Here is an 18,803-nt window from a genome sequence, read left to right as displayed (position 1 = left end):
CAAACTGCAAAAGTTAACAAAAAAATTCCTTATCAAACTGAAGCTAAATATTATAAGCAGAGCAATTTTTTATTGGTAAACAAATAGTTTAATCTGCAACTAGGCGTTTAATGATGAGCACACAAGAAACTTTCATCCCCTCACAGGGAAGTTACATGCTTATCTTTTATTCCAGGTTCATCTCAGGTTCCTAGTACTCGTGTTGTTTATGTCCTTTCCATAGAAGCTCTCTTTTATCCTCTTGGTTACTTTTGTAAAATCTCAAAAAAAACCATCACAATTGAGAGAGTTCACAATCCTCTCAGACTCCTGGTTTGATCCTTATTTTATGCTAATCTAGCTGATTTTTGCACGGATCATACTGGATTCAGTACCAGAGCAAGCAGGATTCCCACTTCGGATCATGGTTCAATGACCCTGCTGGAAAGTAGGAGTTGATGGAAGGCGAGACCAGGAACAGTTCCATGTTCCTGTGGTTGCAAGGCATGCTGGCACCGAATGGCAACACACAGAGAATGACCACTCAAGTAGAGCACCAAAGGGGGCAGCATGGTGGCACAGTGGTTAGCACTGCTGCCTCATGGCACCGAGGTCCCAAGTTCGATCCCGGCTCTGGGTCACTGTCCGTGTGGAGTTTGCACATTCTCCCCGTGTTTGCGTGGGTTTCGCCCCACAACCCAAAGATGTGCAGGTTAAGTGGATTGGCCACACTAAATTGCCCCTTAATTGGAAAAAATTAATTGGGCACTAAATATTTTTCAAAAGTAGAGCACCAAAAAATTGCTGGCATACACAGAATAGAACATAGAACATTACAGTGCAGTACAGGCCCTTCGGCCCTCGATGTTGCGCCCATCAAAGCTAACTAGTCAATAGCAAAGCTTTCTCACTTGACATTAATCTCTCTCTCTCCACAGATTACCTCAGACTTTCTAATATTGCCAGCATTTTCTCTTTTTATTTCAGATTTCCAACAACCACAGTATTTTGCTTTTGTTTTATGGCTAACCAGTTTATTGAGCTGAGGAAATGAACCGGGGGACTGGGGGGGGGCAAAAGAACAGCACCAGTGTTCTGTGCACTTGAGTTGGTCAGTTTATATCAGAAATTTGCTTTCCTTTAATATTCCACAACAATGAAGCTGTTGACTCAATCACTGCAACTTTTTTGAAATGATGTACAATAGATTCAGTAAGGTTTTTTTTAAACTTAGAGTACGCAATTTTTTTTCCCCAATTAAGGGGAAATTTAGCATGGCCAATCCACCTAACCTGCACATCTTTTGGGTTGTGGGGGTGAAACCCATGCAGACACGGGAAGAATGTGCAAACTCCACACAGATAGTGACCCAGGGCCGGGATTCGAACCCGGGTCCTCAGCGCCGCAGTCGCAGTGCTAACCACATAGATTCAGTAAGTTAGATTCTAGTCCCAGTGCTGACCACATAGTGGGCGCGATTCTCCGCAAATGCGGAGAGTCGTAAAGGCTGCCGTGAAACCGGCCGTGTTTCACGGCAGCCTCCGCGCCCCCTCCCGGGACCCGATTCACCCCCCCCCCCGGTTGGGGCTAGCATCGCGGCCCTGGGAAGAACGGCAGCGCGGGCTTAGCGAACGTTCGCTAAGCCCGGCCGCCAAGACTCACGGCGGCTGACGCGCACGATGACGTCAGCCGTGCATGCGCGGGTTGGACGGCTCCAACCCGCGCATGCGCGGCTGACGTCATCGCGCATATGCGTCAAACCCGCGCATGCGCGGTCCGTCATGCCCCTCAGCCGCCCCGCGGACTGATCCTGCGGGGCGGCGGACGGACAAAGAGTGCGCGGGAATCGGACACGCTTCCCACGATCGGTGCCCACCGATCGCAGGCCCATGCCACCCTTGGCACGGCCGTGCCAATCGGTGGCATGGTTGTGCAGAACGGCACTTTGCGGCCGTTTTCACGAACTGTGATAGCAGGTGTGTTTAACTTCGTGAAAACGGCCGTAAAGGCCTGGGAAATCGGCCCATCGGATAGGGAAGAATCGCTGCTCGCCGTAAAAAAACGGCGAGCAGCGATTTGTGTCATGGGGCGGCCGTGGGGGGTGGGGGGAATAGCGGGAGGTCGGGAAAAATGTCGGGAAGGCCCTACCGCTATTCTCCGACCCGTCGTGGGGGGCGGAGAATCGCGCCCTATAGATTCAGCAAGTTAGATTCTGTAAGTTACTAATTCAACCTTGAAAGTATTTTCCCATCAGCAAAGCTTCTATTTGGTGGAGTCTGGCATGATTTGCTGCAAGATTGCCTCAGTGTCAACGTAGGAGGTGCTGACACACAAGTCAATGGAAGATTTTGTGCACAAGTTACAGTAACCAACATCTAGTTGATTATTGGAGATTGAAACAAACCAAAAACAGGAGGCGGTAAGATGAATCTGAAAGCCTCATAGTTTACAAAAAGCCTATATTCAAGCTCCTTCAGAACATAAAACTCTTCTTTATTGTGGTGTCTCAGAGTCGCTCTCCTAGTCTGTTCATGTAGACTGGCTGCTGATTCCTCAGTGAGTTTTCAGTGCGAGAGATGCACAGAACATGGGTGAGAGGCCGGAGTATTCAATCTTCCCCATTCTCTGAAACTGGACTATTTGCTACTGGGGAGAATCCAGTTTCAGAGTACAGGGAGTACTGATATACCACTACTTCTCAGCAATTCCCTGAAATCAGTCAGTGAGCAATACAGTAGAAGGGGGAGCTGTTTGGCATAAGTCAGAAGGTCAGAAAAAGACTAAATAATTCAACTTACGGCCAGAAGTCAAAATATCAGGAGGCCAGAACAAGGAACTTTGAGGAAAGTCAGGTGAGATAATAAGGCAACAGTGAAATACATATGGAGAAGAGGGACAAAAGGCATTTAGGAGAAGCATTAGTAGTTAGTAGTACAAGGAGAAATCAGTTTTTTAAAATATTTTTATTAAAGTTTTACATTTTATACACTGTACATTCAACAATGGTATGTGCGCTAGTTACAATATGCAAGACATTTCCCTTGGTATGGACACCACCCCCATCCCCACCCCCTCCTTTTGTTGTTTCTGGATCTTTTCTTGGGTTACTTGTTATACTATGGTCAGTTATCTTGTATTTACATGTGTGCGACGTTTTCCCCTTCCCGCCCCCCCCCCCCCCCCGATGTCACTTGCCCCCCCCCCCCCCCGGTACGGTGTTTCTTTGGGGGTTCCGTTTCTTGCGGCCTTGTTCTTGGTCCCCTGGTTCAGCTATTTTCTGACCTCCCCTCCTCTCGTCTCTGGCTGCTCCCCTCCCCTGCCTTCCCTTCCGTTTTGTACGCTCCCATGTTCCTCTCACCTCCCCTTGTTCCATTGACTGTTGGCCTCAAACAGGACCTGGAAAAAGTTGGTGAATGGCCTCCATGCTTTGTGGAAGCCACCCTCTGATCCTCGGATAACAAGTTTGATCTTCTCCAGGTGGTGAAATTCTGACAGCCAGTCTGCAGCCATGGGTGGTGCTGCTGATCGCCAGCCAAGCACGATTCTCTGCTGGGCGATTAGGGAAACCTAGCCAAGGACATTGGCCTACTTCCCCATATGTAGTTCTGGCTGGTCCGATACCCTGAAGACTGCCACTCTTGGGCACAGCTCCACCCTCACCCCCAAAACCTTGGACATTGCCTCGAAGAAGGCTGTCCTGAAGAAGGCTGTCCAAAAGCCAACAGGTTTGGGGCAGGCCTAGAACATATGGGTGTGGTTTGCCAGGCCTCTCTAGCACCTTTCGCATTTCTCCTTCACCTCCGGGAAAAACCTGCTCATTCGGGTTCTTGTCAGGTGCGCTCTGCGCACCACTGTCAGCCGCATGAGGACTGGCCTCACATATAAGGAGATGGAGTTGGCCCTGTTCAGTGCTTCCCTCCAGAGTCCCCATCCTATTTCTGTCTCTAGTTATTTTTCCCATGTTTCGTTCAGTGGCGAGCGTGTTCTTTCGAATAGCTGTCTGTACAGGTCCCCGCAGTTTTTCCTCCCCAGATTGCCCACGTCCAATAGCTCCTCTAATATTATGTGTCTCGGGTTCTGTGGGTATGCCGTTGTCTCCTTGCGGAGAAAGTTCTTAACCTGTGGGTGTCGGAGTTTGTTTCCATTAGATAGCTGAAGTCTCTCCTAGCCTGTCCTCTGTGTAAAATTTCCCAACAGTCAGTGTCCCCCCCCCCCCGGTCATGTCTCCACCTCTTAAAGGTGGCGACAAGCATGGCTGGTGTGAACCTCTGGTTGCCACAGATGGGGCCATGGTGGACATTTTGGTCAAGCCGAAGTGCTGCCTCATCTGGTTCCAGGTTCTGAAGGTGGCTACCATCACTGGGCTTGTTCAGTGTTTTGTTGGCAGGGATGGGAGTGCTGCCATGGCCCCCTTTATTTCGGCCTTAATGTTGTCACTCATCTCCTTCATTCCCTGGTGAGGAATGTCCTCCATCCATCATGTGGGGGGGGGGGGGGGGTTCGTTTATCGTGTTACTGGCCTCCCTCCCTCGGGGGTGGCCGGGGACCCTTCACCTCGTGGGTCTGCTGACCCGCTTGATCGCCGCTCTTGTCCCTTGCCGCAGTTCTTGGTATTCTTGCGACCTCATGAGATACTGCTTCCTGGCAGTTTTACGATATATCTTGTCGTTGAGGGTGAGGGGATGTTTTAGTCTGATTTTGTGGGCTAAATTCGGTCAACAGTGCCTATCTATCTGTCTGATGGAGGAGAGTCACCTGATGTGTGACTATTCAGCACATCCCCGCCACCAGACGTCCTACAAGGAGAAATCATGAAGATCTTTAAAGATATGAATAACGCACACTAATCACTTCAGAGGCTGGAGACATTCAGGGAGGGAAATTATTTTTCCTGATGAGTTGAAGAGGAACACCCTTACAAATTTTATTTTAATGTTTGTTTTATTTGTGAATAAAATTGAGAAGTTCTCTGGTTTAAGTTAGAAGAGCTTGATGCTTAACATCTTACTGCTACCAAGAATTGGAATTAAACTTTACCACTCATTTCAGTAGGTGGATTGGCCTTGCTAAATTGCCCCTTAGTGTCCAGGGATGTGCAGGTTAGGTGGGGCTACAGTGTTGCAGGGGATAGGGTGGGTACCTGGATAGGTTGAACTTTAAGAGAGTCAGTGCAGACTCGATGGGCCGAATGGTTTCTTTCTGCACTGTAGGGATTTGAAGATTCTATGTAGGAGATTGGAAACGATGGAGGACAAAGATTTCTATTGGCTTTGAACCCAGACCACAGAGCTGGAAAAGAAACATTTCAACTTGTGTGTTCCATCCAATCCAATGATCTCTAGATAAATCCAAAGCAAGCCACAAAACTACTCATCATTCAGCACTTGTTAGTATTACATTAGCTGGTGTTGGAAATGGAAAAGTCACATTGATATTGAAAGGGATTATTTTTAGATTATGATGAAACGGTACAAAATGGCAAGGTGGCACAGTGGTTAGCACTGCTGCCTCACCACCAGGGACCCTGGTTCAATTCTATGCTGGGTCACTGTCTGTGTTGAGTATGCACGTTCTCCCCATGTCTGCGTGGGTTTCCTTCGGGTGCTCCAGTTTCCTCCCACAGTCCAAAGGTGTGCAGGTTAGGTAAATTGCACCTTAATGTCCAGGGGTGTGCTGATTAGGTTTTGGGGTTGAAGGGATAGGGCAGGGTGGAAGGGGGGAGTATAAATGGGTAGCTCATTCGAAGGGCCAGTGCAGACTCGATTGGCCGAATGGCCTCCTTTTGCACTGTATAGATTCTATGGTTCTATAGTACCTTGGCACCTTGTGACAATACAAATTAAAAGTGTTGCCCCAATTAATGAAAACTGGAGACAAAACTGATATTAAAGAGGTCAATAAATAATAAATTGGAAGAAACACATGTTGCACCTTTTTCAACTAAACAAAATAGGTGGCAGCCATTCCCTGGTTCATTCCCCAGGAACTGTTCTTCCAAGAGTTATCCCTGGCATATCAAGAGAAATCCCTCTTATAGAGAACAACTAAAAGGTTCCCTTACACAAGAGCAGATAATAAGCTGTACTTGTCGCAGCAGTATTACTTTCTAACTGATTCTTGCCCCAAGAATTCAGTCCCAAGTTAGAGTCCGGTTTGAGAGTCACCAGAATAATGTAATATATTTCACCATGAGCGATAGGAAAAAGATGGTTTTAAAATTAACAAAAGCAGAAAACGCCCCACTTGGAACTGGGGTTGGGTGGGGGGAGGACTGTTGGAGAGTGAGACACACGAGGGCAATAGGGAAAGTTATTCTGAGATGGGTAAATTGGTCGAATGCAGTAGCGTGCTCAATGCAGACACTGGGGGTGGAATTCTCTGACCCCCCCCCCCTTCCGGGTCAGAGAATCGGCGCAGCGCGAATCGCGCCATGCAGCCCCGATGCCGGGACGCATCAGCGCGGCACCGGTCGGGGTATGCGCCAGCTCTCCGCCCCGGGCCGGCACGCCGATTCTCCGGCCCGGATGGGCCAAGCAGCTGTCATCAAAAAGCCGAGGTGGAAGTCCTGCCCGCCAAGAGCTGCCAGGCAATTAAAGGTCTGCAGCTATTTGAACAGCGGCACCACTGGGGAGGCGGCTGCTGCTGCCAATATGACTTTCACCGAAGGCCTAATATTGTTGCTGGTTACCATGCCACAGGTGCATAGTGATGGAAAGGGGGGGTTAGCCAGGCTCTCAGTGGGTCCCCCTTCCAGATGCTGGGTCCCTTGATCAAGCACAGGGTGCCTTTAAACAAGGGATTAAATGAGTCCCTGTCACCAAACCAGGGCATTAAATTCCGTTGAATATTACAGCTAACTTATCTAACTAACGTAACTTTAGAATATTTATATTTTGAACAAATCCACTGACAATTTGACCCATGGGTGGAAGGAGGAACAGAGGAAGGATCCCTGTGCCCGAACAGTGAGCCTCAAGCCATCCCTGATAATGGGTCTCAGTTTTGTTTGCATTGAGCTACAGATTAACAAGCTGATGACATATGAATGCACAATAGGTTTCTCCTGATATCACAGCAACTTCAATTAGCGAGTAAAGATTAGTGAGCAACAGATTGGATATGTAGGGGGTCATTGAGCTGGAATATTGGCTTGGCTCATGAGTGTCTCAGACGGTTACTCGGTCCTTCATGTACAGATGCAAGGGACCAAATACCTATTCCAGACATGGGAACAGCATTCTGCATTTCTGGTCTTTACCAGTATGGCAGACAGTGCACTTCCAGCTCAAAATGAGTATATGTTTCTGTCTGCCATATTGGAGGCTTCTGAGACCACTTTGTGCATTTTAAATCATTATGATATATCCAGCCATTTGCAGCATTTAGTTTACAATGCACTCAAACATGCATTACTTAATCAGAATAGTCGGAACTTAACCCAATTTCTCACCAAGTATTTTAATCATATCATTAAAAATGCATATTTACACAGAGGGATTTAAGTATTTAAAGATACATGCAGGCAATATCTTGCACAGGCATCTCCAGTCTACATTAGTTTGTTTACATGTTTATCTTTCTCTTTATCTCGTGCTCTGCAGCAAATGTTGATGTTAACTTCGGAAATTTGCAGATTGCTTTTCACAGACTATTCAACCAGTTTAGGTTACCATTATTGGGTTCCAAATCAGGGCCGGGATTCTCCCCTACCCGGCGTGTTGGAGTGGCGTGAACCACTCCGGCGTCGGGCTGCCCCAAAGGTGCGGAAGTGTTCCCACCTTTAGGGGCCAAGCCCTCACATTGAGGGGCTAGGCCCACCCCGGAGTGGTTGGCGCACTGCCGGCTGGCGTGAACGGCCTTTGGCGCCACGCCAGCCAGGGCCAAAAGGACTTCACCGGCCGGCGTAAGTCCGCGCATGCGCTGGAGCATCAGCGGCTGCTGACATCATCCCCGCGCATGCGCAGGGGAGGGGGTCACTTCCGCCTCCGCCATGGTGAAGACCATGGCGAAGGCGGAAGGAAAAGAGTGCCCCCATGGCACAGGCCCGCCTGCCGATCAGTGGGCCCCGATTGCGGGCCAGGCCATCTTGGGGGCACCCCCCAGGGCCAGATTGCCCCCCCCCCCAAGGACCCCGGAGCCCGCCCACGCCGCCAGTCAGGTAGGTGTTTTGATCCGCACTAGCGGGAGAGGCTTGATAGCGGCGGGACTTCAGCCCTTCGCGGGCTGGAGAATCGGCGGTGGGGGGGGGGGGGGGGGGGGGGGGGGGGGGGGGCACCAACCGGCACGGCACGATTCCCGCCCCCGCCGAATCTCTGGTGGCGGTGAATTCAGGACACAGCGGGGGCGGGATTGACGCCGGACCCTGGTGATTCTCCGACCCGGCGGGGGGTCGGAGAATCCCGCCCCAGATCTTTATTCCTTTTTTTTATTTCAACAAACCACAGAATTGCATGCATTTTCAAAAGAAACTTTAGCATTCACTTTAATTAGTTTATTAGCATTTCACATCGGCTCCACTTTAAGTTGTTTTTTTCCCCCATGACCACAAACACTAAATTTATTTATTTCCTCTTAAATTGCCTTTTATAATCTGGAGACCATGATGTGGAGATGCCGGCGTTGGACTGGGGTGAACACAGTAAGAAATCTTACAACACCAGGTTAAAGTCCAACAGGTTTGTTTTAAACACGAGCTTTCGGAGCGCAGCTCCTTCCTCACCTGAGGAAGGAGCAGTGCTCCGAAAGCTCATGTTTGAAACAAACCTGTTGGACTTTAACCTGGTGTTGTAAGACTTTTTACTATAATCTGGGGAGACGGTGGTGTAACGGTAGAATCACTGACTAGTAATCTAGAGGTCCACATTACTACACTGGGGATGTGGATTCAAATCCCCCACCATTGCAGCTAGTGGAATTCAAATGTGATTTATAGATTTATGTACAGCACGGTGGCATAGTGTTTAGCACTGCTGCCTCACAGGTCCCGGGTTCAATTCCGACCTTGAGTGAGTGTCTGCGTGGGGTTTGAACTTTCTCCCCGTGTGCTCTCGTTTCCTCCCACAGCCCGAAGGTGTGCAGGTTAGATGGATTGGCCATGATCAATGCGCGGGATTATGCGGTAGTCTGGGGGAGTAGGCCTAGATAAGGTGCTCTTTCGGAAGGTTGGTGCAGACTTGATGGGCTGAATGATCTCCTCTGGCTTGTCGGGATTCTATTGATTTGTGCTTACCCAAAGTCAACACATATGATTCAAACGATAGAAACCTGGAGCAGGAAACTTGGTTTACTGTTCTTTTCCTTAGTCAGATGTCAATTGTGGTCTCCAACTGTTGCCCCAGTTGAGATCAGTTGCTTTGAAGCTGGTATCTTCCTCATTTGAATGGTTTAGTGTGGTTTACTAACTACCTTTCCTTATTAGGAACTACTAGCAATTTAATAACCTCCCCTGCTCTCATAATCTTTGCAAGATGGTGCCCAGACTCACGGTCTCATTAAAACCAATTTCAAAAGAACTGCAAAATGGAGATTAGCTCTTTTTCTTAAAAGAGCAAAATACTGAGGATGATGGAAATTGGAAATAAAAACAGAAGATGCTGGAAAAACCTGGCCTGGCAGCATCTGTGGAGAGAGAAGTCAATGTTTCAACTCCATATAACTCTGCTTCTGATCTTTTCTTACTTGGATTTTGCAATGACTAAAACATCATTGAACAGGAAGAGATGTCGGTCTTGGGTTTGGAGACCAGTCTTGAGCTGGGCGTGTCCTTCCATAAGAAACTTTCTGTGCGGTCCTATAATTGACTGAACAAGAGGACAGAGTTCTGGACTGACCGAGAACAGGCAGGTTTCTCTGCAAAAGAAAGCAAAATGAAAATAAGTTGAAGGTCAAATCATTGAACAATCAAATTTCAAGAAATTGAACCCATTTGCCACCTCAGTAATTGATTAATTCTAAGCACATGAAGAGCTAAAATAGCTTTAAAATATTAATGAAGCACAGCAAGTGATTAGAGTAGTTTGCTTCAGTTTCATAAAAGTATAAAGCTTGTCCAAATGTTTCTCACTACAGTGATATCTCACCCTTTAAGCAACGATACCCTTACAACTTATAACCCGGTCATACTGCAAGTTTTAGTCAGTCCAGAGTAGGTAGCGCACAATATTCTGCTGCAAACCTGCAATAAGAACGATCCTGGTGATGCACCATCAATTGCACGCGAGGCGAGTGATTTACCAATGTCAGGCTTTAATTAACTAGAACACAGCCTGGCGATCGTCTACAGTGGAAAGGAACGATCGTCAGGCTTCTGAGCATTTATACCTCGTTGATAGAGGCGTGGTTAACTCAGCCTCTCGGCCAATCGGTCGAGAGGCACATGACCGACCAGGGCCAATGGTAAGCCGACGTTCTGGCCCAATGGCAGACGAGTATGCAGATCATATCATCACACCTGGGAAACCACTTTAGAAAGGCAACCTCATAATAGGCTTCATGTCTACCCATTCATCACTTGCACACCATGATACTTTATGTACCAGTTACTGGATCAACTGCATTAACTCTCCAAGCCTCGTTCAACAGCATTTCACTTCACGCTGCCAAGAAGAGCATGAGCATCAATGTTATGGAAACACCATTACCCGCAAGTTCCTTTCTAGGTATCTTAATTTGACTTGTGGACAACCTTACCTTCATCATTGTTGGATCAATATCATGGAATTTTATACCTAACACCATTCTGGGATCCCCATTACTACAAACACTGCAGCGCTACAAGGCAGCAGTTCAGCGCTACCTTCTCAAACTATAATAATTCTGGGTTGTGGGGGGGTGGAATATACGGCTTCTTAGTTGTTGAACATTTCGCTGGCATAGTATTAGGGCTGTTCTTGGATCAACAGTATTGACCATTTAAACCAGGGCCATCCTAGGTTCAATGACCAGTCAATGCTCAGTTTTCCCAACAGGATTGGTGCTGGATGAACCCAGCAGGAAATCAGCCCGGGTTGGTTTTCTATTTGCAAAACAATGGGACCAGGAGGGTCCCAATAAGTTCTTCTGCATTGCCAACAGAAGCCCATCAACCTTTACTGTTCGGAGTCCTAAATAACAATGCGGTACTGTACTAGGACAAGATATTGGAGACTTGTCAATGCCTATCAAACGGTGTACTAGCGTGGAAATTCAGGTTTGGGGACACAAATAATATTTTTAAAATCACAACTAAATGCTCGGTAGCAAAGGTAAAGGGCACGATCTAATGTAGTTGCGAGCGGGAACTGCCGGGTGTTTGCCAACGGCCGACCCGGCAAGGCCATCACCGGTATCGAACATTAATTAGGGCACTGAATGATATCACATGGGCTTCACGCCCGAAAGGACTGTCCTGCCAGCTGATTCGTCAGGACCGCGCTCGGCAGCTCCCCGTTAGGAAGGGGGAGCAGCTCTTATACCGATCCCGGAGAGCAAATCCCAGACAGCACGCAGCCTTGCCACCGACCAAACCCGCCCCATGATTCGGAGATTCGGACCTGGCTAGACAGATGGACGCGGTGGAGTCCAGAAAGGATACCCTGTTCCTCAAGGGGGTCAGAGGATCAGCCACAGGGCAGCCAGTGCCACTCGAGGCAGTGGCCGCCAGTGCGGAGAGTGTCACCAGGAGGACTGCTACCCAGTGTCGCACGAAGTTCAATGACTTCCACTGGGCCGCATGGGTGAGTTGGCATTGGCCCCCTGGCACCGGTCCCGTCTGCCACCCCGCATGGCTCTATGGATGGCACCATACCACCCCCCCTACCTATGCCCCAGCACACCCTGGCACACACCTGCACAACCCCCCCCCCCCCCACGATGCATGAAGTGTGAGATTCACAGTGCCCTCTCTCCGTTCCCGGAGGAGAATTTGGACCACAACAATTGGCAAAGGGTCCAGACGGGCGGCAGGATGCTGAACATCAGAGCCCTCACCCCCTATGAGGAACAGGTTCTAGAGGTTGTGAGGTGGCTGAGGACAGAGTGGTCATGGACGTTGAAATTGGCCTGAGCTGCAGAAGTGAGTATCCACCAGCCTCCATTCAGATGACGACCTGTCAGTGTGTTGTTCATGCCAGCTGTAACAACCCTTCCCTCTCACTAACCACATGTCCATTCTCCCGCATTATTCCCATACCGGTGGTGGCCGACACCCCCTCTGTCCCAAAGTGGACCCCAGGGCCCTAAAGACACCAATTGGGAGGAGGGAGCGCTGAGTGCCAACCCGGACCCATCCCATGGAGTGGCGATGGTGGGCACCAGCTCACCCCCAAGTTCCACCCCTCTGATGCAGCCATGTCTCGAGGTCAGCACAGGACAGAGTGGCACAGCTGTGCATGTGTTGCCGATAAGTGAGCCAGGGTCCTCCATCCCCAGAGCCTCCAGAGGATGCCCACCAGGGGCATCGAGGGCCACGGGACAAGGTAGGCAACTGGCAGCCTCAACCTCAGATGAGATGTGCACCCTGGGGAAACACCTAGACGTTATGGCAGAGCTAGGAGGGCCAAGCTCGTTGAGGGTCACAGAGCACTGGGGGAGGGGAGGGGGGTATTGTACATCACATTAAAATCCTTTTTGCACAACCAGTATGATGCCTCTGGTCACTTTCTTCCACAATGCAGACCGACCTCCGGACCCTTTGTCCATCTCTCCAGGTATCTACCCCTCCCCATGGCGCTCACCCAGGTTCCGGCCATGGACATGTTCCCGGAGCTGTGTCCCATCCCCGGAGTGTTCGGCTGTTGCGTGCGTGGTATTGCCTCTCACATTGTTCAAGCACAGTGTCCAGGCATCAGGGTGTGATTGGGGTGCGAGGCAATGATTCCCACATGCTACAGAGCCGCCACCCATGTGAACCCACTTGGCATGTGTGAAGTGCTCATTTAACCATGACTGCCGATTCCCTATCAGCAATAGCCTTCAGCCGCACAGCCAGAGGCCTTGGCAGTCTGCAGGGGTTATGTGTGATCGGTTGGGCAGACAGGTAGGGACAACCGTTGCTCCCGGAACGGGTACACATGATCCAGGGGTTGGCGTAAGTGGTTGCCCCCCGGTTGCCCTCCCAGTACCTTCCCCCCCACCGCCCCATGGCAGCCCACCCCTGCAGCGGGTCCCCCACCTCCAGCCGAGCTTCCAATCCCCCACCCCGACCCGCCGAGCACTGGGATGGCAAGCCCAATGCCCCTGACGTCTTTGCCTGTGAGCAAAGATGGCTACTCACTCGGCTCCCTATAGAAGCCCTTCCATCAGGTTCACGTTTTTCAAAAGGAGTACTAATCGGCACCAGGGTGGTACTGGGGGGGCAACCGGGGGGGGGGGGGGGGGGGGGCAACCGCTCACGGCTGGGGAGGCCAATGAATGACGGAGGCCGTTGGATATGAGGTCACTCTCGTTGATTATATGGAAATAGAGCTTACAGAATCATAGAATTTACACTGCAGAAGGTGGCCATTCGGCTCATCGAGTCTGCACCGGCCCTTGGAAAGAGCACTGTACTTAAGCCCACACCTCCTCCCCATCCCCATAACCCAGTAACCCCAGTTTAAGTGGTGATAATTGGTGAGATCCCAATTTTGTCTATGGGAGTGGGCTGGTTGCATCACAAATTGTTTGCTGCTTGGCACGGATCTAGATTTTGGCCTCTCCCGCTATTCCCCACCCAACAGGCGTTCGAACGACTGGAGCTGGAGTTGGCGCCAATGGGCCTCGCAGCTGGAGCAGTTTTTAAGCACTCCACCTACCACACACACACTCCAGCCACAAAGATGGCTCAGAGATGACCTGCCCCCCCCCCCCCCCCCACCCTGAGGTCTGGGAACCGAGGTGGACCCACAGCTTCATACCAGTAAGGAGAGGAGGGATACCCTCTTCCCTAGGGTGGGTGCACACTCAATCCTGCCTCCTGAACATCACCTGGAAGGTGGTGGCAGGGGCAGTCAATAATAATAATAATAATAATAACAATAATACCGCACTGCTGCCTTGTTGTGCATTACAAGCCAGCTGTTTAGCCTACTGTGCTAAACCAGCCCCTATACTGCCGGCCGCACCAGGAGGAGACAGCTGATGATCTGGAGGAGTGGGGGTTCAATGGTGAGGCCTCTGCCCCAATAGGGGACAGAGAACCAGGTATGGTTCCAAAGACCATGGTGCAGGTGTTCTCTGATTGGAGTGAGCTCTACTAATCCCCTGCTTCCTCTGCAGTGAGGCAGCATTTCTGAGGAGTGCCAACACCTGGTGAGTCTATGATTAAGCTTGGCCACCCCACCCCTTGATACAACAGCTGAGGTACGAGGGGAGGCCTGGTTGGGCTCCCAGATGCAAGAGGTTCCCTGAGCATTCACAGGACATAGGCAGCACTCAGCAGGGTGAACAGCCAGGGGCCTGTATGTGGAACAAAAGGGGTGCATTTAAAAGACAGAGTGCAGCAATGGTGGTTTGAGCCAGGCCACCCCGATCCCAAAGGGGACAACCAGAATCAGCGTCGGGCACAAACCTTGATTTGTGCATGACACCTGATTCTCATTCACATTGCGATTCGCGTTCCCGGTGTCGCAAGGCGGAGAATCCAGCCCAAACCTTTTTTCTTTGTTAAGAACTCCTCATGAAGTTTGTTATTTTTGTTTTTCAAAACCATTTGGAGTACGTGGGAAACTCTAACAGCAAAAAGAAAATGTTTCTATTAGTATAGCTGATTGAGTGGCACCAATTCCTCCTGCAAAGAAATAAATACCTGCACAATCTCAGACTATACAATCCAAATTCACGTGGCAGAACTACAGCTCAAAGCAAAATGATCAAATTAAAGAGCAGGTTTTTGGAACAGACAAAGACCTTCTAGTAAATTCTTTAATGAAGGCTTTAAAAAATTCAAAAAGCAGCTTTGTGACTTCTTTAAATCAGCTTATTTTGAAACATGTATTCTTATTTTAATAGTTTAAATGTGTTCTATCGGATGTTAAAATTGCAGAAAAAATATGGTGGCTGAAAAGAAATTTCAATAAACATTTTGAACAATTTCTGGAAATTTAGTTCCCAAAAGGTTTGATTCAGTGTAATTTACAGTCAAAACAGCAGTTATTATGAATCACACAGCACGGGCACGATCGAATGAAGACAGGACAAAGCCGTTAAATCTCACGAGAGGCCTCTCGGAAGATTTGCGAAGCTCGGGATGCCACGTGAGATTTAATGAGGTTTCAAGGGACGTCGCAATCTGGATCTTGCCATCACAAGGTATGATCCAGATTTGCATATTTAAGTGAGCAGTTAAGCTCACGTAAATATGTCGGTGCCGGAATGTCCCAAGGCCTGGGATCGAATGCCCGCGCCTGGGAGACCTTGCCATAGCGTCATTTAGCATTGGTCCACGGACCAGGCACCTAGGAGAGGACCCTGGGTGGTACCCTATCCCTCCTGCTGCCACCCGGGCACCTTGACACTGCCACCTGGGCACCCTGCCCAAGTGGCACTGCCAGGGTGTCAGGCTGGCACTATCAGGGTCAGGCCCAAGGATGAGCTGCTCTTATGAGGTGGGGTGAGGGGGGGGGCTCAAGAACCCTCTAACAGGTAAGTTGGGGTGTCCGGAGGCTGCAGTGGGGAATCTGAGATATGTCCAGAGATCAAGACGGCATTTAAAAATGGCCCCCCAATCTCTTTGTGTTCCGATGAGCTGAGCTGCTCGTCAGTGCAGGAAATTAAGGTAATTGCAGCAGGTGCCGAGAAACACCCCACTAAACGTGCCCAAAACAGCACTCTTTTTGTTCCATTAAATCAGGCCCCATGGTAGCTTTAACACTGAATAGTCGTATCGTGGGAGTCACAGATATTTATAGACAGTTTACAATGTGTGCCAAATATTGATTTTTCATATATAAAGGGTAGGTTTTAATCTAACCTGCCTAATTTTACTCTCCATCAATGGAAAGTAAAATCAAGCAACGTTCAAAATGGGCAGCTGATCAGAAACCATTTAGTGTTTACCGTTTGCTCCAAAGGTGGCCAAACATGTCGAGGGGGCTGTTTGCAAAGTTTTTGAGACCTTGGGCTTCATAAATTGGGCAGCACCTTCCAAACTCGTAACTCTTACCATCTAGAACAGGGGTGGGCAAACTTTTCCGTGCAAGGGCCACATTCAGAAATTCACAATTTTAAAGGGCCGCATAGTATATTAAGTAAAATAATTACTTCACCCGGTTATGATTCTGATAGAACACAGAACATAGAACAGTACAGCACAGAACAGGCCCTTCGGCCCTTGATGTTGTGCCGAGCAATGATCACCCTACTCAAGTCAACGTATCCACCCTATACCAGTAAGTAACCCAACCCAACAACCCAACTGACCAAGTCAGTTTTTTAAACTGACTTGGTGGGCTGCATAAAGACCTTTGGCGGGCCGAGGGCAGTAGTTTGCCCACCCCTGATCTAGATGGACAAGGGCAGCAGATGCATGGGAACACCACCACCTGGAATTTCTCTCCAAGTCATTCACCATTCTGACTTGGAAACATATCACCGTTCCTTCAATGTCTCTGGGTCACAATCCTGGGACCCTCTTCCTAACAGCATTGTGGATGTACCTACACCATATGGTCTGCTGCAGTTCAAGACAGCTCACTATCAGCTTCTCAGGGGCAATTAAGAATGGGTAATGAATGTTGGCCTTGCCAGGAAGCCTACATCCCTTGAATGATTACAATAAATAGAGGTATCAAATCCAAAAGCTCTTGATAGGTCACAACTAGAATAATGTGGGGCAGTTCTGGTCATCACACTTTAAGAAGGAAGTCAGGATTCTTTGAAGGAGCACAGGAGATATACCAGAACGATTCCAGGGATGGGGGATTTTAGATACAAGGTCAAGTTGGAGAAGCTGAGATTGTTCTCATTGGATCAAGGGAGGTCGAGGGAAGATCTGCTGGAGGTGTACAAGGTTATGGCAGTTCAGATAAGTAAGACAAGGTACAAGACGTAGCAGCAGACAAATTTTTATGGTTTTCAGCAGGAGATACAGAGGGGTTGTGAGGAAGAACTTTTTTTTTAAACCCAGTGAGCAGTAACGACCAGGAACACACTGACTCCAAGGACAGTAAGATGTCTTACAACACCAGGTTAAAGTCCAACAGGTTTGTTTCGAATCACTAGTTTTCGGAGCCCAAGTCCGTCCTCAGGTGAAGGAGCTGTGCCATGAAAGCCAGTGTTTCGAAACAAACCTGTTGGACTTTAACCTGGTGTTGTAAGACTTCATACTGTGCTCACCCCAGTCCAACACTAACATCTCCACATCATACAGGGACAGTGGAAACAGCAACAAAGATTTCAACGGAAAGTTGCATGGCAACTGGGGGAAATAAACTTGCAAACTACAGGGTTAGAGCTGGGGAACCAAACTGACTGGGTTGGACTAGAGAGCCAACTTCAACTCGATGGACCAAATGTCTTCCTTCTGCCTCCTAGGTGACTCTGGGGGTACATTGAAATATCACTTCATTCAGCCCATCCCCCGCCCAATCTCCGAAACCCTGCACATTTATCATGGCCAACTCACCTAAACTGCAAATCTTTGGATTGGGAGAGGAAACTGGAGCACCCGGAGGAAACCCACGCAGACATGGAGAGAACGTACAAACTCCACACAGAGAGTCACCCAAGGCTGGAATTGAACCCGGTTCCCTGGCGCTGTGAAGCAGCTGTCTAATCACAGCGCCACCATGCCGTCCCTGCTATTGCAAATGTATGCTATCCTCTTCACATGTTTTCTAACTAGTTAAAAGCTAGCATTAAAGGAATCACGTGTCTGTGGATGTTTTCTACTGTCTGCTGGTGCATTCTCATTTCTAAAGATAATTTCTTCAGCCCTTCTGGGGTTGTGAGCATCAAAGGCTGATGGATTTGCCAGATCCAGTGTTTAAAAATAATCACTCCTTTAAATAACCTTACGTATGAATCCCACAGAGATGGTCTTCATCCAGACAGGAGACTCTTCTTACATGATGATTCCATTTCAGCTGAGGACAGCCAACAACAACCAGAGTTCTTGGGCAAGGGTTTCCTCTTGCACAGAAATCAAAGCAGTAAAATTGTGGAATGGTATTCCTGACAACCGAATGGGAAATCAGCTGACCATGCAGACTTTTCTGGGGTCAGGCTAATTTTAATATTGCGGGCAAGCTCCTGGTGAGGGGCTTTTCACAGTAACTTCATTTGAAGCCTGCTTGTGACAATAAGCGATTTTCGTTTTTCAAGTGCTGACTCAGAGTGAGAGTTGCTGGGATTTTTAGGGGCCACAGCAGCAAAATCTGACTGGCACAGCAACGTCCAATCACTTAAGGTCCAAGATTAGCTGACAGTCCCCTGGTTCAGTGAGGAGGCAATAGTCAAGGTTTTCCACAAAGTAAGGCAGCAGAGGAGCACACTGGTTTGGTCATTGTTACGATTCCAGCTGATGTTTCTACTGGATAGGCCAGATCCCAGGTTGGAATTCAGCTTGAAAGTTCCTGACTTAAACGTGAAACTGAACAAAAGGATTTAAAAAAAAAGCTGAACTGTAATAGTCTACTCCTTCACCTAAGCTCCACCTTACAGATATATCCAGATTTGTACGAAAAACATGAGTTACAAAATCTATCTTGTTCATAGTAAGTACACAGTCCACAGTTGCAGAGTCAGCAGCCTTCTAGGTTCCTGTCCCGCAGCCCATTTCCAGTGTCATGTGCGCGGCCTCTGCAGCTTCTATCCACTACAAGCAGTAAGTACATCTGTAAACCAATAGGTGAACTGTGGTCAGACAC

At 48.8% G+C, this 18,803-nt stretch overlaps 1 protein-coding gene across 1 annotated transcript in view; it reads right to left on the bottom strand.

Moving 5' to 3' along the window:
* The window catches only part of arhgap20 (Rho GTPase activating protein 20), a 144,930-nt gene that overhangs the window by 80,504 nt on the left and 45,623 nt on the right, over positions 1-18,803 (bottom strand). The window contains exon 3 of the mRNA XM_038817771.1: positions 9,658-9,828. Coding sequence (XP_038673699.1) covers positions 9,658-9,828 — 171 coding nt within the window. The remainder of the gene's footprint in view (positions 1-9,657; positions 9,829-18,803) is intronic.

The sequence above is a fragment of the Scyliorhinus canicula genome, chromosome 14, assembly GCF_902713615.1.
Source record: "Scyliorhinus canicula chromosome 14, sScyCan1.1, whole genome shotgun sequence".
NCBI classification, from domain to species: Eukaryota; Metazoa; Chordata; class Chondrichthyes; order Carcharhiniformes; family Scyliorhinidae; genus Scyliorhinus; species Scyliorhinus canicula.
The sequence above is the reverse complement of the archived record's forward strand: the minus strand, read 5'-3'. Positions and strand labels throughout refer to the sequence as shown.